This window comes from Calcarisporiella thermophila (assembly GCF_041956535.1).
Source record: "Calcarisporiella thermophila strain CBS 279.70 unplaced genomic scaffold VTP21scaffold_1, whole genome shotgun sequence".
Lineage (NCBI taxonomy): Eukaryota > Fungi > Calcarisporiellomycota > Calcarisporiellomycetes > Calcarisporiellales > Calcarisporiellaceae > Calcarisporiella > Calcarisporiella thermophila.
The window spans coordinates 1,129,143-1,151,402 of NW_027192191.1; the positions used below are offsets into that span (position 1 = coordinate 1,129,143).

General features: G+C 48.8%; 10 protein-coding genes across 10 annotated transcripts; 4 read left to right on the forward strand and 6 right to left on the reverse strand.

Moving 5' to 3' along the window:
* Positions 1-32: 32 nt before the first annotated feature.
* Positions 33-2,597, reverse strand: VTP21DRAFT_474 (uncharacterized protein; the record flags this gene model as incomplete). Its single annotated transcript, XM_069395184.1, has 1 exon — positions 33-2,597. One exon carries the CDS (start codon positions 2,595-2,597, stop codon positions 33-35), a length of 2,565 nt encoding a protein of 854 aa, XP_069256853.1.
* A 656-nt stretch (positions 2,598-3,253) lies between these two features.
* On the reverse strand, positions 3,254-5,928 carry VTP21DRAFT_475 (uncharacterized protein; the record flags this gene model as incomplete). Its single annotated transcript, XM_069395195.1, has 4 exons — positions 3,254-4,219; positions 4,317-4,629; positions 4,699-5,285; positions 5,368-5,928. 4 exons carry the CDS (start codon positions 5,926-5,928, stop codon positions 3,254-3,256), a joined length of 2,427 nt encoding a protein of 808 aa, XP_069256854.1.
* A 575-nt stretch (positions 5,929-6,503) lies between these two features.
* On the forward strand, positions 6,504-7,952 carry VTP21DRAFT_476 (uncharacterized protein; the record flags this gene model as incomplete). The annotated part of the gene is made up of 7 exons (XM_069395206.1): positions 6,504-6,561; positions 6,635-6,817; positions 6,898-7,016; positions 7,096-7,201; positions 7,269-7,449; positions 7,512-7,714; positions 7,792-7,952. The coding sequence occupies 7 exons, from the start codon at positions 6,504-6,506 to the stop codon at positions 7,950-7,952; spliced, it is 1,011 nt and encodes a 336-aa protein (XP_069256855.1).
* A 232-nt stretch (positions 7,953-8,184) lies between these two features.
* Positions 8,185-9,187, reverse strand: VTP21DRAFT_477 (uncharacterized protein; the record flags this gene model as incomplete). Its single annotated transcript, XM_069395217.1, has 4 exons — positions 8,185-8,366; positions 8,444-8,614; positions 8,679-9,058; positions 9,120-9,187. 4 exons carry the CDS (start codon positions 9,185-9,187, stop codon positions 8,185-8,187), a joined length of 801 nt encoding a protein of 266 aa, XP_069256856.1.
* An 806-nt stretch (positions 9,188-9,993) lies between these two features.
* On the reverse strand, positions 9,994-11,967 carry VTP21DRAFT_478 (uncharacterized protein; the record flags this gene model as incomplete). The annotated part of the gene is made up of 6 exons (XM_069395228.1): positions 9,994-10,188; positions 10,251-10,390; positions 10,452-10,755; positions 10,842-11,089; positions 11,166-11,415; positions 11,485-11,967. The coding sequence occupies 6 exons, from the start codon at positions 11,965-11,967 to the stop codon at positions 9,994-9,996; spliced, it is 1,620 nt and encodes a 539-aa protein (XP_069256857.1).
* A 345-nt stretch (positions 11,968-12,312) lies between these two features.
* On the reverse strand, positions 12,313-13,020 carry VTP21DRAFT_479 (uncharacterized protein; the record flags this gene model as incomplete). The annotated part of the gene is made up of 3 exons (XM_069395239.1): positions 12,313-12,510; positions 12,588-12,748; positions 12,852-13,020. The coding sequence occupies 3 exons, from the start codon at positions 13,018-13,020 to the stop codon at positions 12,313-12,315; spliced, it is 528 nt and encodes a 175-aa protein (XP_069256858.1).
* Positions 13,021-13,315: 295 nt separating this feature from the next.
* Positions 13,316-15,255, forward strand: VTP21DRAFT_480 (uncharacterized protein; the record flags this gene model as incomplete). Its single annotated transcript, XM_069395251.1, has 8 exons — positions 13,316-13,488; positions 13,616-13,665; positions 13,743-13,814; positions 13,886-14,065; positions 14,133-14,258; positions 14,328-14,428; positions 14,500-14,597; positions 14,658-15,255. The coding sequence occupies 8 exons, from the start codon at positions 13,316-13,318 to the stop codon at positions 15,253-15,255; spliced, it is 1,398 nt and encodes a 465-aa protein (XP_069256859.1).
* Positions 15,256-16,869: 1,614 nt separating this feature from the next.
* Positions 16,870-17,747, forward strand: VTP21DRAFT_481 (uncharacterized protein; the record flags this gene model as incomplete). The annotated part of the gene is made up of 5 exons (XM_069395262.1): positions 16,870-16,959; positions 17,042-17,087; positions 17,151-17,239; positions 17,303-17,506; positions 17,565-17,747. The coding sequence occupies 5 exons, from the start codon at positions 16,870-16,872 to the stop codon at positions 17,745-17,747; spliced, it is 612 nt and encodes a 203-aa protein (XP_069256860.1).
* A 644-nt stretch (positions 17,748-18,391) lies between these two features.
* On the forward strand, positions 18,392-19,547 carry VTP21DRAFT_482 (uncharacterized protein; the record flags this gene model as incomplete). The annotated part of the gene is made up of 6 exons (XM_069395273.1): positions 18,392-18,446; positions 18,640-18,774; positions 18,841-18,880; positions 18,950-19,066; positions 19,124-19,205; positions 19,281-19,547. The coding sequence occupies 6 exons, from the start codon at positions 18,392-18,394 to the stop codon at positions 19,545-19,547; spliced, it is 696 nt and encodes a 231-aa protein (XP_069256861.1).
* Positions 19,548-20,142: 595 nt separating this feature from the next.
* On the reverse strand, positions 20,143-22,124 carry VTP21DRAFT_483 (uncharacterized protein; the record flags this gene model as incomplete). Its single annotated transcript, XM_069395284.1, has 7 exons — positions 20,143-20,895; positions 20,965-21,155; positions 21,212-21,364; positions 21,437-21,450; positions 21,519-21,726; positions 21,799-21,843; positions 21,914-22,124. 7 exons carry the CDS (start codon positions 22,122-22,124, stop codon positions 20,143-20,145), a joined length of 1,575 nt encoding a protein of 524 aa, XP_069256862.1.
* Between the last annotated feature and the right edge of the window lie 136 nt (positions 22,125-22,260).

Here is a 22,260-nt window from a genome sequence, read left to right on the forward strand (position 1 = left end):
AAACAATCAGGATTGGGTAGGGGCATGTCGAGCTATATATCCATGGACAGGATCTTCTTTGCCGGTCTGGATGGGTCGTCGGTTGCCTTTCGCCTTTCGCCCTTGGTGGGGGATATCGGGGATACGAGGGCTGGCACGTTTGCAATCGTTGGTACTGCCGTCGTGGATGGCAGAGGCTGCGCATAGAGTCCCGTCAAAGTCGCCAATGAATCGCCTCCGTCGGAAATAGGTCTCGGAACGATCAGAGCTCTCCCGCCCGCATCACCCATGGCGTACATTCGAAGTTGCGACGAGGGGGGATTCTGGAGCCCGGCCATCGTATATTCTGAAGGCCGAGGAGCAATGGTTGGGGGATGCAAGGGTGGAGGCTTGGGGGGATTCTCTTGGAGCTTTAGCCATTTGGGTTTGCGGCCGCGTTTCTTTTTCTCTCGCGGAGGGACCAGCGTCTCAGGAGGGGGAGTCTGATGAGGAGTCGGAGGCTGGTATATGGAGGAGGAGGAAGAGGAGGAAGCTGAGGAAGTCGACAAACGAGGCCGCGGTATGTGTTGGCTTATAGAGGGAGGGGTATCCGCGACTGAAGCCACGGAAGAGGTACTAGGGCTTGCGTGTGGCAAGGAAGTGGATGCTTCATTCAGTTGGGACGATTCCAGAGCTTTCGATTCTTCCGTGGGCTGCATTGGGCCGGATTGGTGCAGTAGTTGGGAGAGCAAAGCTTTCTCTGCCTTGGACTTACGGCCACGTTTCTTTTTAATCGGGAGACCAGATGTTGACTGGGCGAGAGAGAGTTTGTCAGAAGGGGTTGTGCTGGTTTGTGTGGCCCCGGATGGCTGTGATCGTGAGGATATAGATGATTTCGGTGCCGAGGACTCTCTCCACTGAGGTGAGGAGTCATTTTGTGAAGCCTGTTCTGGGGTGGATATCTGATTTTGTGATGCTTGCTGTGCCTGCAGTGCCTGTTGTGCCAATTGGGCCTTGAGCCAATTGGGCTTTCTTCCTCGCTTTTTTTTCAAAGGCAATTCTACTTGCTGCACTTGCGGTTGCTGGGCATTTTGTTTTTGCTCCTGCTGCTGCTTCTGCGGATCTTTTACAGGTACCACGTGAGATGTAGTATAGGTGGACACCAGCTTCCCAGGATAGCTTCCACCATACAAGGATAGTGGGGTGACACTGGGCGGCTTCATCAGTTTTTCATATAACGATTCTACTGTGCGGGGCTTGCGTCCTCTCTTCTTCTTCTCAGTAGGCAGATTGCTTCCCGCAGAACTTGCTAAGGCTGGTGCACCGTCTTTTGAGGCACTCGAAGAGCACACAGGAGCTGCACTGCTCTGAGAGGCTAGATTGGATAAAGTCGAAGTAGGCGCGGCTGTATCTGCCACCTTGCTCTGATTTGCCTGAAGCTGAGCAGCCATCTGAGCCTTTAACCAATTCGGCTTACGCCCGCGCTTCTTCTTCATTGGCACGCCGCCCACCGACCCAGGGAGGGATGGGGTGCCAGCCGGGGTTGGAGCGGAGGTAGGCGGCAATGTGTTATTACCCTGGGTATCGACTGGTCTCGAGGAGGGTGGCGCAAGAGACACTTTTGTTTCCAACTGCGCAGGTGGTTGAGCGGGTGCTCTATGTGGAGCAGACAAATGAAAGACGGGCTCTTTACTAGGCGCTTGGCTGTCGAGCACCGTCGTAGGCAAAATGATGAAGTCGGACACCCGTGGCGGACCCTCTGTCCCCTCCGCCTGCGGCAGTATCGGGGGAGAAACCGATACGTGCATGGGTGGTGACGAAGAAAGCACTACTTCCCTCTCCACCTCGCTGCTCCACTCATCGCCATTCTGCGATCCGCCCTCCAAGTACGGCTCATCCTCTCCGTCAAATCGCAACTCCCTTCCTATATCCACCATCGTTTCTTTCTCTACCTCTCTCCACCCATCCTTCTCATCTTCCTCTGCGTCCACCTCTTCTTCCGACTCTTCCCCCTCTGAATAATCCTCTTCCCCTCCAAGCGTAAGTGAAAACACCTTTGGCGCCTTTCCCGATGCCCCGATATCGAAAGGCCGAGGTGCCCTCTGGTCGACAACGCCGGCCTCCGCTCCATGTTCGATTTCATCCATATCTTCCTCAGCGCCGCGATCATAATGCATGAATGTATCCTCACGCGTCAGCTGAGGCCGGACGCGAGGCTCAAGCCGTAACGGGTGGACTTCTTCTGCGTCTTTCTCAAACTCGGCAAGCTCTTCCGTGAAAAGCTCGCATTTCCCTTTCCCCTTTTCTTCTGCCGTGAATCTCCTCTCTCCTCCCTCCATGTTCGCTCTCTCGTTTATCTGCTTTTCCCCATTACCTTGCTCCTCCATGATTGTCCCTTCGTCATACGAGTCGTAGTCGGTCAAAGAAAATGGCCTGTAGTTGGCTGAGCTGGCCAATGAGCCATTACTAATAAGAAGCACCACATCGTCGTTCTCAGCCTCCGCATCGGAGCTGGCATTCTTGTCGTACATTATGGGTTGTTTGGGTCGCATGTGCCCTGGGTGGAAGCCGTCACTATATCCAGCGACTGGTGCATAAATGGGATGGCTCACGGTCGACACCGACAAATCCTCATCCATGACAATTTTATATGCGAGCTATCGAATAAAACTGCCTGGAACGAAGAGGCAAAAAGATAGGGTGGCAAATGCTCTCTTAAAAGGATTATTAAAGAGGATGACCTCCAGTAGATTATTTTTGATTTTCTTTTGAAGGTGTTTCGCGTTTTTTCAAAAAATTAAAAGATGATTCGTGGGTCCTTAAAAATTGAGTGCTGCGCCGAATTTTTATTTTCGAAATCGCCTCGAGAGCCGAGAAAGGGGCCAAGAGGGGGGAGCTACCCAACCCTGCAAGTCCCTGCTCGGCTCCTGTGACTCCGATAGAGAAGAAACAATCCAGCAAGGTCGCGCTCCAATAGCAGAACCATCCTTGGCTATAACAATGGATGAGCTAGGAATTATATAAATGAATATGGATATATTTATTATCAAATAGTCGTAGGATTACACAACAACCTGAAGGGGGAAAAAAAAAATTATACAGACAGAGTAAGTTAAAAAATATTAATATAAAGAAAAAAGAAAAGCCGATTTCAATCCCGAGCTCAAAAGGGATGGACTGGTGTGCTATTAAAGGGAAATTTAGTATCGCACGGTCCCCTTCGACACGGTTCACAGTCTAGTCATCATCATCGTATAACAAATAGATAGATTTTATAGCATTAAATACGCCGCTTCTATTTCTGCTGCCGCCGCTGCATGGTCGCGTAGTCGGTCACCTCCATTTGGGGAGCGCCGTCCCGCTCTTGGCCGACGATCTGGGACCAGTAGTTTTGGTACGGCAACCTGCGGTGTTTTTTCCGCAGTTCCTTGGGCGGAGGGGGGCTCAGCGGCGAGAGCTTCTCGCACGACACCTCCTCGTTCAGGATCTCGTCGGGGCCGAAGCTCTGCCCACTCAGGCTCTCGGTCATGCTGGTCTCTCCGGTGAACACGCTTAGCTTCTCGTCCCTCAGCAGGTCGAGCTCGAGCAGCGCGGTGTGAAGTTTGAAGAGCAGGGTGCCGTGCAAACTGAATTTGCCGCGGCCCGTGGGGCGGTGGTTGCTGTGCAGCACCTTTTCGTATTCTAAGCGGGCCAGCTCCAGCTTCCCCAGGCACATGTACGTTCTCCCGAGTTCGTAGCGCGCGTAATAGGCAACGTAGTGGTCGTAGTGGATCTTGGGGGCGTGGGCCAGCGCGGTGTTGAATGCGTTCAGCGCAAGATGATAATAGGCCTCGTAAGGGGGCGGGGTCATGGTATTGCTCCTTGGCAGGAAGGCGAGGCGAGAGGCGATGACGCCCTGCAGGAAGTATCCCAGGCAGAAGTCGTCCCAGAAGTTGATGTAGACGGACGAGTCCTCCGTCTGGACCTTGGATGGGGTGGTCGACCGCGAGCGGGACGACTTCTCCGACAGGGTCGAGGAGATCGAGAGCCGGCGGGCGCGCAATTTTCGGGGCGAGCCCGGCTTGGAGGTCTCCGGGATAATCCCCTGCTCGCGGATGACTTCCAGGCGTGCGAGCTCTCGGCTGACGACCTCCAGCGCCTGGTGCAGCTCGTCCACCCCCATGAAGTCGTAGCAGTTCCACATGTAGAGGTACTCGTACCCGGGGAGGAAGAGGCGGTTCCCCTGCTCGATGAACTTGCGTGCCTTCCTAGCTACAAATTTCTGTCAAAAGGGAGAGACCTCGTTAGCCCATGCTATGCCATTGGGGAGAGGGAGGGGAGGAGGAGGGGAGGGGGGGGGGGGGGTCGGAGTGGCCTACCTCTGACGGAATCGATTTTCCGGAGAACTTTTGCAATAGCGAGGGCACGTTCTCCATGATCTGGACGATCTGCTCCTTGTCTTCTTCCCGGCCCAGCATATACATGGCGATGGCCTTGTGGTAGCTGTAGATCGACTTGGTCCACAGGCTCTCCTTGGCGAGCACGTCGATGGTGTAGAGGGCGTTCCTCCAATCCTGCATGCTGCTGTAGCAGACAAACAGCTCCCAGTAGCACACGTGGTGGAGCTGTTTCCATTCCTTCTGCTTGTGGATGGAGAATTCGTAGTGCTGGATGGCGGCGGGGATGTTGTGTCTATGCGCGGAGAAGCAAGCCATTAGTACCGCCAGGGTCCCGTTCGGGGGAGGGATCGCGCACACTTACCGGAACTGGTGGATTTTGCCCGCGAAGTACATGAAGATCACGCTGTTGGGGTACAGCTCGATGTTGAAGTTGGTGATTTTGATGGCGATGGTCAGATCGAAGTGGGAGTTGGTGACGAACCCGGACACGATCAGGTGGAACACCAGCAGCATGATGTCGCAGAACTGCCTGCGGATACCCTGGCTGGCCATCGGATCGCAGGGCGCGGGCGTGTCGGGGATATCCTTTGGGTCGTGCGTCCAGCCGCCGATGGCCTCGAGGGTGGCCAGCCCCAGGACCCGGTCGCCCGAGAACCCGACGATTTCGAGGAGCTTGAGCAGCCGGGTGGGGAAGAACGAGAGAATCACGTTGAAGATGCCGATCCCCAGGGCGACGCCGGACGTGAAGTGATAGTCGATCTGGTAGTGCGAGATGTCGACTCCTTTCTCGGCCTCGGCCTCGACGACATCCAGGAACTTCTGCAGCGAGCGGTACGTGCTGTAGCTCTGGCGCACGTAGAAGCCCTCGCGCAACAAGCCCCAGATGCCCTCGTCCCGGATCACGCACAGTATGGCCATGAACATGTGGCTCTCGGCGAACACCAGTTCCTAGCCCACAAACACGGTTAGGCCGAAGAAAATGAAAAATGCCCGAGAGGCAAGGGGGGGGGGGGGAGGGGAGCAAACTTACCGCATGCCGCTGCCGCGGCGTCATGGACTTGAGATGGCGAATGGAGGGGCCGCCGCGCACCAGGCTTGTGACGCTGCCGAAAATGGAGTCCTTTTTCCGCATGGAGTTGGCGAGATTGATGGTGTTGTTGAATGCCTTCATGGCGGTGTCAAGATCATCCTGGTGGAAGGTGAGCAGGGCGCGAAAGCAGGACAGCACGCCGTAGCCCAGGGTGAAGTAGAGGGAGGTTCCGTAGCCCTTCAGCAGCAGTGATTCGGCATCGTTCATCCGGGAATCGAGGAACAGATCGAGCGCGCGACGCACGCTGGCAATCTCGGCAAACAGATCGGATGTGAGATTGGGATCGAAGTTGAAGTCGGATTGCGATTCGATGGGCTCCGAGACGCTCGCGGCGCCGAGATTGGGCGAGGAGTTTGAGGAGGGGAAGGAGGCCTTGGCCCGGAGAAATTCGAGGGAATGGAGATACGTCTGATTGCCCGACGCGGGCTGGTACGAGTCATCGCGGGTGCCGTAGCGCTGGTCGATCCAGCGCTCGGCGGGGCGTTTGCCGAACGAGGACATGGTGGAAGCTTTGGGAGGAGCGATGGCGGGGGGCGTTGATCAAGAAGGCTCGGAGATGGCGAGGGGAATGGACTGCGAAGCGAGCACTTGGAACAAGGGAAAAAAAAAAAGCAACCTCTTAATACTCCAAAGCGGGAAAGGCCAGCTCGTCTGAGGCGGGCAAAGTGAACTGCACGACTCTGTTTGGGGGCACGAAATTGAGGCAGCCAAATGAATCTGAAGTCTCGGCCTCACCCCTTGCCTCTGGCCTATCCCGTGGAGAAACTTGCGCAATGATCGGCGGAATTGAAGTCTAAATGAGCGGGCCCGCCGACTCATTCGCCGGCCCTTCCCCCCCACACCGGCCCTTTCGGGTGGTTTGGCCCGTCGCACGACCCAGGCCCTGCGCGCGATAGGTCTGCGCGAGGCAAGTGATCTCACCGATCGAGCAGCCTGCAGCTTGATGGCTCGTCTCCTTAATTGCAATCTGTGTAACGCCTCTGGCCCCAAGGCTTGCGAGCGGTGGCGGCTTAGCTCATGCCGCAGGGCTTGCAGCGTCATCCTTGGGCCTCGAGCTAGGTTAAGCTTTGCAAAGCATGTCAGATCTGGCCTTCTCCTCGCAACCTGCGGCGGCCGCCCGCCGCATCGACTTGAGTAAGTCGCCGTCCTGCTTTCTCCCCATTGTGCGCCCGCTAATCCTCCCCTCTCCTCTTTCTCTCCTCTCCAGCGCGGCCGCGCTACGACCAGTCCTCCTACTGGGGCCGCCTCCTCCATTTCATGGATGTCACCGATCCCCGCACCCTGTTTGTCTCCAGCAGGCGGCTCGCCGAGGCTAAGCAACTCATGGACGACTACCGCGCCGGCCGTGCGGTCAGAGCCAGCGAGGACGAGCTGTGGAAGGCAAAAAAGAGTACATGCCCGCAACCGCTGCCGATCTGGCCCATCAACCCCAACTGACTAGATCCTCTGCCTTTTTCCCTTTCCCCTTAGTTGTTGACTCAACGCTGCATCCAGACACCGGCAAGCCGATTTTCCTGCCATGGCGGATGAGCTCATTTGTGCCAACCAACATGCTCATTCTCTTTGGGATGCTTTTACCCAATCCATCGGTATTAAATATTCATTTCCTTTTTCAAGCTAGACTTTGCACAAAAACTTAACCTTTTTTTTTGGCATGCCCTCGTGCAGATCAAGAGCATCATCTTCTGGCAATGGGCTAACCAAAGCGTCAATGTGGCCATCAATTTTGCAAATGCCAATAAAACCACCGAGATGAGCCTGAAAGAGACCGGAAGTAAGTAAACCCGGAGGCCACTCTCGCTTCTAGAACCATCTCACTCAGCCCTCTCCATCTCCTTAAGTTGCCTATGCCGCGGCCGTGACCACCTCGTGCGGACTTGCCGTGGGCCTGAACCAGGCCGTGCCCCGCCTGCGCAAGATCTCTCCCACCGTGCGGGGCGTGCTTACCCGCCTCGTCCCCTTCGTCGCGGTTGCCGCAGCCGGAACGGTGAACGTGTATTTGATGCGCTGGAAGGAACTCCGGTAATACCCGCTGGATGACCCCAAACTATCCCCGATCCCTCTCACCTCTGTTGAATCTGTAGGGATGGCATCGATGTCTTGGATGCACAAGGCCAGAGTCTTGGGCGGTCCCAGAAGGCAGGCTCCTCTGCTGTCGGCCAGGTTGCCATCTCTAGAGTCCTCACCTCGATGCCGGCCCTGCTCATTCCCCCGCTCATCATGGGCCAACTGGAGCGCACGCGCTTCATTCGCAACCGGCCTTACTTGGCCACCCCAATTAACTTCGGTAACCACGACGCATCTTTCATCCCACCATGCGGTGGAGACTGGGTCACCGATGCTAATCCTTTTCCCCTTCCATAGGCGTCATTGGGTTGACCCTGATGACCGCGCTTCCCATGGCCATTGCCGTGTTCCCCCAGCGCGCCACCGTGCCCGTGACCAGCCTTGAGGAGCGTTTCCACCACCTGAAGGACTCTCTTGGAAGGCCGGTGACCACCGTTACTTACAACAAGGGACTTTAGACGGATTATAGACGTGCCTCTGTTGGATGTTTTATTTCAGCTCTCTTACACTCCCCTTCCCTCCCCTCTCTCTCTCTATTTCCTAGCCAATGAATCCTCATCAATGCAGCATCTAGTTGTGTTTTGTTTTTCATTGGGAATAGGCTGTATTATAAGATAATAGATAAGGCTATTGAACACAATGGAACAATAAAATCGAATTTAGAACTGCTTCCTCGGGAAATAAATTAGGTCAGATCTTCGACAGCCGCAACGCGCCATCCAGCCGAATCACGCCTCCATTGAGGTAGCGGTTCTGGATAATGTGCATGGCCAGCTGGGCGAATTCTTCGGGTCGACCCGGACGCTCCGGAAACTCGAGCGTGTGGGCGATCTTATGGTATACTGGATGGTCTCTGGACATCATACTCGTTTCTACAGAAAAAACAATAGCGCCGTCCGCCAGTCCGTAAGCTTGGGGTTGCTTTGCCCAACACGGCCGGTTTGCTTACCAAACATCCCGGGGGCAATCGTCATCGCGCGCACTCCCGCTTTCGCCAAATCTCTTGCGACCGGCAGGGTCAGGGACGAGACCCCCCCCTTCGATGCCGCATAGGAGGCCTGGCCCTTCTGCCCGTCCTGGTACGCCACGGAGGACACGCTGATCAGCACCCCGCGCTCACCTGGATCCGTCGACATTAGTTTACCATAAAAGTCTCCCGGAGAGCGGCTAAACCACTGCCTTACCGTCCTCGTCGGGCTCCAGCCGGACCAACCGAGAGGCCACCAACCGCCACACATTAAAGGTGCCCACCAGATTAACCTCAATCACCTCTCGAAATGTGTCCAAATTACAGGGCGTACCATCTCGTTCCACGATCTTTCCGAGCCCAATAATGCCCCCGCAATGCACTACCCCACGAATGGAGCCAAACCGGGAGACCGCTTGGTCAATGGCTGCATCCACCTCCTGCTCGGATGTGATGTCAACTTTGCCCGGCCACAATGCACGAGAACCGAGCTCCTCCGCAAGACGCTCGCCCCAACTTTCATTCACATCGATGAGCAGAACATTGGCTCCATTCGCAACGAGAAGGCGGGCGGTTGCCTCGCCCAATCCACTTGCCCTACATACAACCATTAGCCATCGAGCCCATTGTGCATTCGAAAAGGAGCCACTATACTAACGCTCCAGTAACCGCAAACGTGTTTCCTTCGACCTTCATGATGCTTTTCTCAAAAAACCAATGTTCCATAGACCCTTAATGTCTCTTAAATAAAGTATCCCTGGAAAATAGCACGTGCCTTTTCGATTCCATGTGAACCGGCCCGAGATGCAAACCAGAAATCTGCGGAAAAAAAAAAGATTTCTCGGTTCGGGCCATGCTTTTCATCTATTTTTTTTTTTAAACACGCACGAAAAAAGTGAAAGTTGAACCTATCCTCGAAGCTATTTAACCGATGTCGGTGGGAGGGATGAAGGCTCGGGATGGCTCTAAGGGATCCTTCGAATGGGAACACCGGCGGGCTACTTCGCAAGAGACCGTGATTAGAATCCGGCCGCATCCTTTCCGAACTCGAACACTTTATCCTTCACCCCCTCTCTTTCGCAAAAGATTTACCGGAACATCGACGAGATAATAAGAGAGGACGCAAAGAGATGCAGGGAGATGCAGCCCAACCGCAGATTCGTTCAAAGGACAGCAGCCCCAAGGTGGACCTGGGCCTTTTTGGCGGTTGAAGAAAGGACAAAAAGACTTCATACAAGACCAGTCGCGGGATGAAGGGCAGGTTTAATGCTCATTTCAGCGACCCGAAATATCTCTTCTCTAATCTGAAGATGGATTTTACTGGTTTACATAGAAATAAATATTAGTATTATATATAGGCGAGATAAAAGAGAAAGTATCAAAGCGAATGAAAAAAAAAAAAATGTATATAAGAAATTGACGCAATAAAAAAGTCTAAAAAAACAAAGCAACCAAAGCCCCCATCGTCTATGAACAAGAACAAACTTTTGTGCAAATAAAAAACCGCTTTCAGCCCTTGGATCATAACCATTTTAGCCCTCTTGGAGGTTCCCCTTGAAGGAGAAATCATATACCCGATAGGGGTGTTTCCAACTCTGTGTGCTGAGCAGTCGAATGAAGCGGTAGCCTGTATCGGGAACGAAGAAAGTGCAATCAAGAGGCCTAATATCTCCATCTGTGATGCTGGACTCTTGGCAAAGGACTCGAGGGGGGGGATTCAACGGAATCTAGAGCATTTCACAGGTGAGTAAAACACGATCCAAGCCAGGAAAAGCCGGCTCCAACTTACCCATTCGGACCCATCATAGGAAATGTGGATCATAAGGGCAGAAAAGTAGGCCTTCTCATGCCCAATAAGCAGGCGGAAGGTGGCAGGAAGGGGGAGAGGCAGGAGGAGATCGAGGCCGATGTAGTCACCCGCCGATATATCTAGCCAATGTTCTGTTAGGGAGCGTCTCTCTCCGGAAGCCACAACAAGCTAGCCACTCACCTTTCTGCGACTTCCAGGCCGTCCAATCTCCACCATCAACCGCGTGGCTGTACGGATTCGAGATGAACGGGCTTGTCTTGAAGAGGTTCTCGTGGGTATCCTCGTTCTCCGTGATGTTGATGTGGGGTAGATAGCGAAGCACCCGCACGTTGGGGAACGAGTGCTTGTTGGTGAGGAACAGGCATCGGTCGTGGTGGCAAGGAGAGCGCACATCGCGCTGATACAGAGTGGGGGCGAGCTCTTCAGCTTCAAAGAGGCCAGTCTTATTGTGAAGATGAGAGAAGATGTGTTCAAGCGCCTTGTGCTGGAACGGAGATCAACGAAACGTGTTAGCGAAAATTCAAAAAGAAGTGGGGGAGAGGGCCACGGAGGGGGTGGGCGATGGCTTACCATATATATTTTGTTTCGAATGCGGCCCTCTCCGGCACTGAACGCATTCTCTTGCGGCAGCTCCAGCAGCTCGTTTTCTAATTGGTATGGCGGCTGATTCATAAAGGTGGTGAAATACATGTCAGCATAGGCAAATTCGGTGGGGTCCATCCCCGTAGTCGAGGTCATTTTGAGGAATTGGACGACTTTGTCACGGGCGACAAAAGCTCCAGTTCCGACCCAAGAGAAGCAGGTATGAAGGCTGACACCTATTAGAAAGGACGAAATAAACGGGGTCGTTTAGCTATAGACGTCACTTAACCCATGCTCCAAGACAAAACCCACCATCGTTGTAAAAGCACCATTTCCAATTGGTGAGACTATAGACATCCGCATTCGTATCCGTGTGGACAAATTGCGGGAACCTCAAGAAATTGGCATACATACTTCGAAGATGGCGAATAATCCAATCGTCATCTTGGAAGTAGCAGTAGGGAGTGCTGGCGGCTGCACAGGCCATGTATCGTGCAACAAAATGCATATTGCCTGGAGAATTGAAAATAGAGACTCTGCCCGGACAGCTCTCTTCAAACAACTACAGCATCGAACAGTAATCACATCAGATCCCCCGTTCAGGGATGTTTCTAGTCAAGTCCAAGCATACCTTTGATTCCAATCGCACATTCTGATTGTTGTTCCAAATAACGATGGTCTTGAACATATCATACTGACACAAATGCTTCACGATGATGCGCATGTTCTCCAGCCTAGCCCAGTTGAGCAGGATGGCCGTAGCTTGCCCTCGGCCCTCCTGGGGCCGAGCACCAGCTAGCAGATCCAGCGATTCAGCAGGTTTGGTTAAGGATGAGTAGAGCGAAAAGGATGAGAAGAAGTGGAGGGTCATAAACAGGACGAGAGCCGTCAGGATGAGATAGCGCTTTCGAGTCAGGAGACTGGAAAGCCATCCTCGCCCTATAAGGAGCAGCTTCCGCTTGTGGAGGCGGGTATGATGCTTGAAAATGTCCGTGTTGATGTTGATGTGGAGAGCTGCCCGATGGGGGGGCATTTTTTCATTCTCTCCTGCCACCATGGATAAGCGGTGCGGTTTCCAGAAAATAAGGTGGTTTAACCTATGCTTCCCTGGCATATTTATTGAAATGTTTCTGGACTGCCAAAGGTGGCTTTGATCCAATTGGGTTAAAAATATCGTGCCCAATATGGTCATACGTCCAGCGAATCACCTTGGAGAGCTTGGCATTTAGTGAGTATGTTAATGCAAAGTTGATCGCCAGAAAACTAAATTCCTATTTTAATGCTCCTCTTCTCCTCAGAGGACGTAGAAAAAAAGGTGATTCGAGAAAACATTTGCCGGTTGACAAGAAGGGAGAGGAGGAGGTGGGGTGGGAGGAGGGAGGAGAGAGGGGAGAGGAGAGAGGGAAGGGGAAATGTCGCAACAAAATGAAAACAAAGAGCAAAACCAAGTACACCTAGTCTATCGACTCTCACTCATCTCAACATCCTTCGATCCCTCACCATTCACGTTGTCATTCTCGGCCTCATCCTCTGCAGCCTCTTCGTCGCCGTCCTCTTCTTCTTCCGGTGCCATCGTCTCCAATAGATAATCCACCACTTTCTCATGGTCACCCTGCTGTGCATCGAAAATAGGCGTTCTTCCCGACTTGTTCTTTATCTATTCACACCATTAAACAGAGCATATTAGTTCATGGATGCCACGCCCTCTTGCTGTGGAACTTGGCTAGTATTCACCTTGGCATCGGCGCCAGCCTCTACTAGGGCCTTGACCACCTCCAAATGTCCATTTAATGCGCTCCAGTGCAAAGGAGTGTTGCCCTCGTCGTTGGCACGCTGAATGATATCCTTCAGATCCGGTAAACTCGAGAATAACTCGATAAAATAGTGCACCACTTCTGCTCAGATTTTTAAAATTTTAAAAAAATTTTAAAATTCAGATAGATGGCCATCAGACAACACAATTCCAAAGCTTGAAATGGACTCCAATCAAACACCTACCCAAATGCCCATTGGCACTGGCCATGTGGAGAGGGGTATTGCCACTCGGCCCTTGTGCTTTGGCAAGATCAGCGCCATGCTCCGCGACACAGGCCTTGACGTCTTCTAGCTCCCCGTACCGCGCGGCCCATATGATATCCTCGATCAATTCAGAGTCAAAATTGGTCATGGTGGGGGGGTGTGTGGGTGCTTTTGGATCGTTGCTGACCAGAACCCTTAAAAGGACTTGATTGTTTTCATTTAGTCATTTTTCGCAGTCCAATTTGTGATGGGCCCTAGGTTAGGTTCCGTTCCGTTTTCTCTTCGCTAGCCTTTATTGTTTTCCCTTCTATTTTGTATTTCCCTCATAGGTGTATTTCCCACGTAACAAATAATCACTCATCTACCCTGACTTTCCATCTTTATCGCTTAGCTTCTTTACCTTCCCCCACCCGCCTCTTCTCCAAAATTGTAAACATACAACTATGCAATCGCTGTTTATGAAACGCGTCGCCTCAACGACGCCTGTGTTGCTTCGTTCTACAAGCGGGCGATTGGCATCGAGCATTACCGCCAAGGCATGTGCCTGCGAGCTTACACGGAGTCATATGCTTCATACCTCCCCATCAAATGGCCTTACTTTGCTGAAGAAATCGGGGTAACCATTTGGGACTTTTCCTCATTTACTCCCTTGTGCCTTGTTTTCCACCTTAATAATCCTTTCTTTGGCCACTTCCTATTGAATTCGTACTAATATGTCGTCCTCTTCTCTCATGTGCGAACAGAGCAACCAAACTGGGAGTTGGCTCCCTGAACCAGCAGATCCGCTTCTATGGTATATATCTACATGCATCTGATCGATGTATTTCTCTTTTGTCGCAACTGAAAATCCTTACTTTCTCCCGCTGTTAGCCGACCAAATCGTGAAGGTTCCACAAATGGCTGAATCCATCAGTGAAGGAACCTTAAAACAATGGGTAAAAAGTAATTTGTTTATTTCACATAGAGTTAGCGTTTCTATTCCCCAGATTAACGCCACTCTTTGACCTGGACAGAGGTTGGTGACTACGTGAGCCAGGATGAGGAGGTGGCCACCATCGAGACGGATAAAATCGATGTCTCGGTGAACTCTCCCGCCGCCGGAACTATCGTTGAGACATTTGCCAATGAAGAAGACACCGTGAGTGTGGGTGCCAATCTCTTTAGGTTGGAGCTAGGAGGTGCCCCGAAAGAAGGTAAATTTTCGTATTTTCCTTCTAAAAAATTGCGCACATCCATATGCCAACCCCATTGTGTCGTTAGGCGCTGCAAAACCAGAAGAATCAAAACCCGAGACTAAGGCGGAGGAGGCTCCAAAGAAGGAAGAAACTCCTAAGGCGGCAGCACCTCCCAAGTCTGAACCTCCAAAGACCCAGGAGACAAAACCAAGTAATGGATTTGATATTCAGTAGAAACCTCCCCCATCCTCGCGCCTTATCATCCACCTTTTTCAAATAGAAGCTGAAGCTGCTGCCCCTGCTCCAGCCTCAAAACCCAAGGAGTCTGAGGCATCAAGCACTTCCACGCCATCGCCTTTCGGCAACCGAGAGGAACGTAGGGTATGTACTCGAAGAATGCAAAAATACGAGATGTTCTTCGAGGTTGAACACTTACTCAATGTTAAATCTAGGTCAAGATGAACCGCATGCGCATGAGAATCGCTGAGCGCTTGAAGGAGTCACAAAACACGGCCGCATCGCTCACCACATTCAATGAAGTTGACATGAGGTAGCCCCCTTTTCCATGGTAGCATCTTGGGAAGCCTTACTAATGTCGAAAATTATATAGCAATTTGATTGCCCTTCGCAACGAGTATAAGGACACCTTCTTCAAGAAGCATGGCGTCAAATTCGGATTCATGTCGGCATTTGTAAAGGCATCGGTCGCCGCATTGCAAGAAATCCCCGCTGTGAATGCTTCGATTGAAGGCCCTGGCAATGGAGACACCATTGTCTACCACGACTACGTCGACATCAGCGTTGCCGTGGCAACCCCCAAGGGCCTGGTGACCCCGGTTCTGCGCAACTGCGAGCGCATGTCGTTTGCGGACGTGGAAAAGACGATTAATGACTATGGAACAAAGGCGCGCGACGGCAAGTTGACCATCGAGGATATGGCTGGAGGCACCTTCACCATTTCAAACGGAGGAGTCTTTGGATCGCTGTATGGAACCCCCATCATCAACATGCCCCAGACGGCCATCCTTGGCATGCATGCCATTAAGGATCGCCCCGTCGCGGTCAATGGCCGGGTTGAAATCCGCCCGATGATGTACCTTGCCCTTACCTACGACCATCGTCTGATTGATGGACGCGAAGCGGTCACTTTCTTGGTGCGCGTGAAGGAATTGATCGAGGATCCTCGCCGATTCTTGATTGACGTTTAGAAACCGAGATAACCATTATTTTCCTTTCACATATTTCCATTCTTTTTCTTTTTATATTATGGATTGTTTAGTAGTGAACGTGAGTGAGGTTGAGCTATCTAGAGTTAACGGTGAAACTTTTTTTTCTCCCTCCACATAAATCCTAAGAAAACCAAGGCATCAATGATTATTAACAACCGAGTGGACTGGCAAACATGGGCGTCTCCGTGCGACAATGCCCTTAGAGGCAACACCGCTCTACTCCCAAACTGGGTTGTTGATTCCTTTGCTCCTTTTATACAAATTATTCCTTTATTTCTCGAACCAAAACCCACCTTCCAGGTGAAAATACACATAGTTAAATATATTATACCATTAAACCGTTACCAACATCCGGCTTTCACTCGGTGCATTTTTTCGCCACTTCTCAAGGCTATTTATCTTGCAAATGAAGCCTGGTTCATGAAGAGTAAGCAAGCTGTAGATTAACATGAAATATAAATAATATATATGATGTGAAGCGTTAAAAATGGAATACGAACATCCCCTCCCGTGGGCGCTGCTTCTGACTGATAACTTGGGTGCTTTTTTTCACGGTTCCACCTCTTTAGTCTCTAGCCACATAGCTACTCCCAGTGCCATCAAAACATATAAGCCACTGCAAATAATGTTAAGCCTGATAGCAGGTGCGTACTATGCAAAGAACCTGCTAGAGTACCGCCAGGGGATTTAGTGTTTATTTTGTTTCGCACCAGTGCATCACCTAATAAATTATAGTGTAATCAATCCATTAAAGCATAATGTGGGATATCTTGGAATGAATGACTATTGGCTTTTACTTTCAAATACTTCAAGTACTTAGAATGCTTTCCAATTGTACCCGGCTACGTGAAGCTCTGAAGATAGAAATTTCCCGAGGACGCTATTATCATGAACTTGTACCATACGCCTGAAGTGTTAATTTCATTATTATTATTATTTATAATTTGAATATTTGCTTGATTCCATTACGTACTAAAATGGCTTCGGGATCCAATGCAACTTAAACAGAATTCTATCATTCTGTCGTTCTAACGTTCCTATAACTTTCTTTATCTCCTATTTTTCCATTACAGTCAACTGAACGCTAAAACTAGCAATAAGCTGGTGGTGGAAATTTCTTTGGTCCATGCTCAAGTCCAACAACTTTCTATTCGATTTCGCAGCCGTTCCGAAAAAATCCTAGAGCATTTTGTGTAATACCAAGCCTTGATACAAGCTCGCCTCGAAGAATTAAGGTTTGACAATATTGAGTCAGTATTGGGAGAGGATGAGAGTTGAAAACCATCGGTCGCTGAAGAGAATTTATTCCTTCAGAATAGATATCACCTTAGAAATAATTTATCTCAATTCTAGGGTTGTCGCCTTTGGCTTAATAACAAGGTCTCCTTGTATGTTGATTACACAGAGCCAACCTTAAAGTTACTGACAAAATTTGCTTTTGCAAGCTTGGATCCCCTCTATACTTTATTCGCCCAATGGTCGATTGTATCGTCCGTATTATTCCACATGGGGTACACAATGCAGTAATCGGTGTAGACAGTATAAAAGACGGACAAATGACTATAAAAAGAGAATGCATGGCAGGGTGAACATATGGAAACAATGGACAATGAGAACGACATCAAATGTTGCCCTGGTATCCCATTGAGACGCGGCGCTATCTATATAGCAAATTTAATCTTTGTAAATATGTTGTTAAACTGTTTGATATGCTCCTCAGACGTAGTCAGAACTAGCATTTTAATACGTTGATCTTTCATCTTAGCTTGAGCAACTTATTCAAACCATATTCTGCCTCCTTAATAGATATGGTATGCTACCCTAGACGTCTCTATATTGTCTGCCTGGTTGCTTACTTAATGTTCTATGTTTAGATTTTCCGAATTCCTTGAACATAGCTCTCGCGATCATAGCTACGAGCCTAACCATTGGAGCTGGCATATGCAGTTATGGATGTGCTAAGGTAGCATGACCCACCGTTTTCTCTTACCCACCCACCTGGTTACTAATATCTTTCAAACATTAGAGAAAAATCAAAATCGTCGCCTTTTTCAACTACGTCCTCTTCCCCATTTTCCTTGTTCCTGGGTTTGCAATAAATGTCTACCAAATCCATATGAAGAACCAGTCCAAAAACAATTGCGGACCAGCACCCAACCAGGACTGTGGAGCAGCTCAATTGGACTTCATACTTCATGTTACTTTTTTCAGTATTTTTTTCTTCATAGACGTGAGTCGTCGCTCTCCTTTTCGAGGTGTAATATAGTGTGCTAATATATTCTATCTAGTTATACTTCTGGTCTAGTATTTGGCACTACTTGCGCTTGCTTCGCAAGAACCAGTCAAAAGAATCTAATCCTGGCCTCCCAGAAGAAGCTCCCCCGGCATACGAGGCCTACGACCTGACTCCGGTGCCAGCACAGTCCTCACAGCCTACACCACGGCTCGCAAATGCTGCTAAACCTGAATGAAACTCTTTAGTATATCTATTAAATAGTTAATAAAAATTAATAACATTTCTATTTCTGCCCAGATTTCTCCCTAACGCCCTTGGAGCATGTTCAAATAGCGTGTTATAACCAAGAGCAGCTTTTGTTGCACTACTTATATTCAACCGAACTCTTGCCTTCTCGCCTATTTTTGGAATTGACTCAAGTGATATTTTGTCTTGAAGTCTATATAGAAGCAACATGATATTATCTTTCGCAATCTATACGCCTACCAATACCTGTATATGGGCCACTTCCTCCCATCAACATGGAGTTATCAATACATCCTAAAATCTGCCTAGCACCAATTCTCCAAATAATAACACTTTTTACCATGCGCCTTAGTGCAATATGTCTCTGCAGAATTAAGCTTATTCGAATAGAACTTGCCCTCAACAATACAGAATTTACAAAACTCAATTTGGGACACTTTTATCACAAAACTCGTGATATTTGTCGCCTTTCCTTGATTCTAATTCCAACTCTCTGCTCGCTTCTAATTTCTCTCCTCCTTTGATAGAAGCATCAGTGTTCTCGCATGAGAGAAGAGCTTTATTTTTTTTGAATATATATTTCGTTTTTCCTTTCCCTTTCTGCTATTGTTTATTTTTTTTTAAAAAATAATCATGCCGAGCTCGACGCGAACAGAGAATGTGTTCCTATTTATTCCTAATCTAATTGGTAATATTCCATTTGGATTATTTATTAAATGATGAATAAGAAAATGGCGCAATAATTATTTGGCAATGAAGTTTTTCAAGTAACTTCTATGAGATGGGTTATACCTGGATGCATTATTCAATCCTGATGAATCGAATTCCGAAAATGCCTTTATTGCGGTCCTAGACTAATTTTGCATCTGTTATTTTTCTAGGCTACACAAGAATAATTCTTGCAGCCATTGCACTCTATTATATGCCGACAAATACCGCGATATGTGTTATTGCCTACTCGATCTCGGCATTGCTGGATGCGGTGGATGGATATGCTGCAAGATACTTTAATCAATGCAAGTCCTAATCTATCACGTTATTATGATATTTTTCTTATCCGATGCTCCTTTTGATGTTTATAGGCAGCAGGTTTGGCTCAGTGTTGGATATGGTTACTGACAGGTAAAATATTCCAATGGGTGCGAAATGAATTTTCACTTACGTTATATTTTGTTTTTAATGAACGAATAGATCCACTACAACCTGTCTTCTCTGCTATCTCTGCATGATTTATCCAATCCAATATGCAATCCTGTTCCAAGCTCTTATTGCTCTCGACCTTAGCAGCCATTATACGCACATGTATAGGTATGTTTTGAATCCGTTCGCTGTAAATTTCACTTCATGCTAACTCTACGTTCCTAGCACTCTTACCTCTGGAGCCTCAAGTCACAAAATTATTTCCGATAAGTGGCATCCGTTCCTACGAGCTTACTACTCGAATAATGTAAAATCCATTTTGGCCACATATAGATTTTATTTTTAGGAAGACTCGATGCTCATATTATTTCCCACTCGTTAGATTGTTTTATTCCTTATGTGCGCGGGCAATGAGCTCTTCTTCATCATGCTCTACACGATGGGTCAGAAGGACAATGGCCAGAATCACAGCGGACCGCTCTTAATGGAGATTGGAAATCAGCCAATTCACCTCTGGCCCCTGCTTGCGGTTATCACTTTCCCTGTCTGCTTTTTAAAACAAGTCATCAATTGGATCCAATTCGTCAATGCGTCAAAAACCTTGGCCCGAATCGACATGGAGGAGCGCAAAGGTTCGAAAAAGAAGTGATATTATATAGGGCATGGAATCTTTGTAATTGCTTTTATATATTCTTTTTATTGGAATATTCTTTTTTTTGCTCTAAATCCTCATTCAGTTTTCACTCGATGAAGACAGAAGCTTTGTAGTAGATTTTTTTTTTTTGTTGGTATTTTACCTCTATATATATCATAAACCTATTACTCCCGCTTTTTCATGAATCGTTTTTTTTTCCTCTCCTCATTGTCCTTTCTCCACGGATTATCCTAAAAGATGATTACAGCTAACTTATAATACTCGTTGCTCTGACGAGGCAAAAAATACTCTATATTTTCAATTCTAGAGGTGGGTTGAAAGACTGAGGTGAAAATAGAAACGTCAAGAATACATCTAAAAGCTTTCCCTCAAAGCAACATGAATAAAATAGAAGAGAAATAAAAATAACAAATTAAAATAAAAGTGATGTAGGAGAGCGAGAACGATTAAGATAGGAAAGTCACTCATCCCCTTCTAAACGGAGAAATGTTGACTAAGAACGAGAGGAAAGAAAGAAGAAAGAGAGAAAAAGGGAAAAAAATAAAAATAAAATGAAGAATAGATAATTAGTGGTGTGTCCTTTTTGCATCTAGCCTTTCAACAAAGGCTGTCTCTCACCATCTCCTTTTTCCCTCCTCTGCTCTGCATTGGATGTGTTTGGAGTCGCGGTGCTTGAAGTGGACCCATATCCCACTCCAGTTGTATAAGCAAAGCCACCAGGAGAACCGTTCATAGGTCCCTCTTGTGTTAATCGTCTCTCGATGGTTTGAGTGGATGCAATTGCCACTGACGTGGTTGGAGATCTTGATCGAATATAATCTCCGCCTCCATCGCTGGAATTCCTGGTGGATTGGCGGGAGACTGGGAGAGAGTAGAGATGGGGCGAGCCGGATACAGTAACCCCACCACTATTTCCCGACGAACGACGCCGCACATCGAGATGCGAATAGATTCGTGGGCCGAGTCCGTACTTGACGGGCCGTCGCACCACTCTCACCTTCTTGTGAACATCGACATATACATCGGTTTCATCAATGATCTCCTCTCCGATCAGCTCCTCAATGATATCTTCAAGAGTGATAACGCCAATGGCGCCCCCCTCACCCCCTGGATCCTCGGTGACCAGCGCCATGTGGCTGCGCCCCTCTTGCATGAAATTAAGCATATCCAAGCAAGAAGTGGTGGGAGCCGTCTCGGGAAGGGTGGTGAGGGGGAAAGCGGACACTTTCAACGCATCCTCAGGGTCATATGTAATAAGTTGCTTGACAAGGAGCATTCCAATGAAATTAGTGGGATCAGGGGGCGCATAGATGGGAATCCGCGAATAACCGGCCGAGAGAATCTATTCAATTAGAATGGGGTTACAACCACTTCATGCAGTCAAAAGTGCACCACCATGTGTGTAGAATACCTCGTCCATTGTGTTTTCGTCCAATATATGATCTGCACTCAATATAAAAACATCCTCGAGGGGGGTCATCACGGCGGATACAGGCTTTTCGCGAAGATCGAGCACTGCGCCAATGATGGTCACCTCATCCTCCGTCAACCCCTCGACTTCACCACTGCTGCTCTGGTGAAGCGAGACCAAAGTCTTGAGTTCTACAAGAGAACAGTTGAAATACTACCATCAAACACAAAACAATGGGCGTGCTAACCTGCTTTACGATAAATAGTACCGCGCTCCTCACCCAGGAAATAGTCCAAGAGTATTGCAATCGGGTAGGCAATGGGGTAGAGTATGTACATAAGCGAAAGGACAAACCAAGAAAATGCAGCTGCAATGGATACGCCATGTCGAACGCAAACAGCTGTTACCAAAGAAGAAAAAAACAAGAGTATTAGCATAGTACGATTGCTGGTCGAACCATGCAGGAACTGACCTTGTGGAATTATTCTTTAGCGAGAATAAGAAGAGCTAATATTAATACATCGACATGGAAAATTTTGGTTCAATGCACTTACTCTCCAAAAATAACAATGAGTGCAGTAGAAATCAGGACAGCAGGCCATCCTCCTCCGAATACTGAATCCATGATAATGGGGAGGGTCTCGTTCACAATGACGTTGGAAAGTAAAAGGGTCACTAGGATCCAGTGCTTGCCACGCTTGAGAAGTGCGTAGACTTTCTCAGCGTGCTTACGCTCTTCTGGTTCTCCCGATTGCGCCATGACTTGCAATTAGATGAGCGGGGAAAAGTTTAGACCCACTGCATACATGTATGGTAACATGGACACAAACTTACTTTGGATGTGAATTGTATCAACGGACATCAATGCCAATGTCAAGCCTACCAATTTGGGTCATTATTTATCATTCTTGCACTGATTTAATTTACGAGATCCCGTCCAAATCCTTACCGGCAAATACGCCGCCCATCAGTACTAGCACGGTAATAACCACCATTTTTAACCAGTAGCCCGGAGAGTCTGGATTCTCCTCCTCCGGGCCTTCTCTCCAGTCATGTTGCACATAAGCGACCGAGGCTGCGTAGCCGCGAGGGCGAAGTAGTGACAGAAAAAGAAGGAGAACGCGGCCAAAATACAAAGAGTTAAGTTGCCGCAATGACATGTGAGGAAAATGGTTTTGAGCCTCAATAGGGAAAAGGAGGTTAAAGAAGAAAAAAAGCCTCTTAAAATCATTGATATTAAATTTTCCGTTGTTAGCGTCACCAGTTCAGGTCCCGCTCCTATCTCTTTGGTGGTCC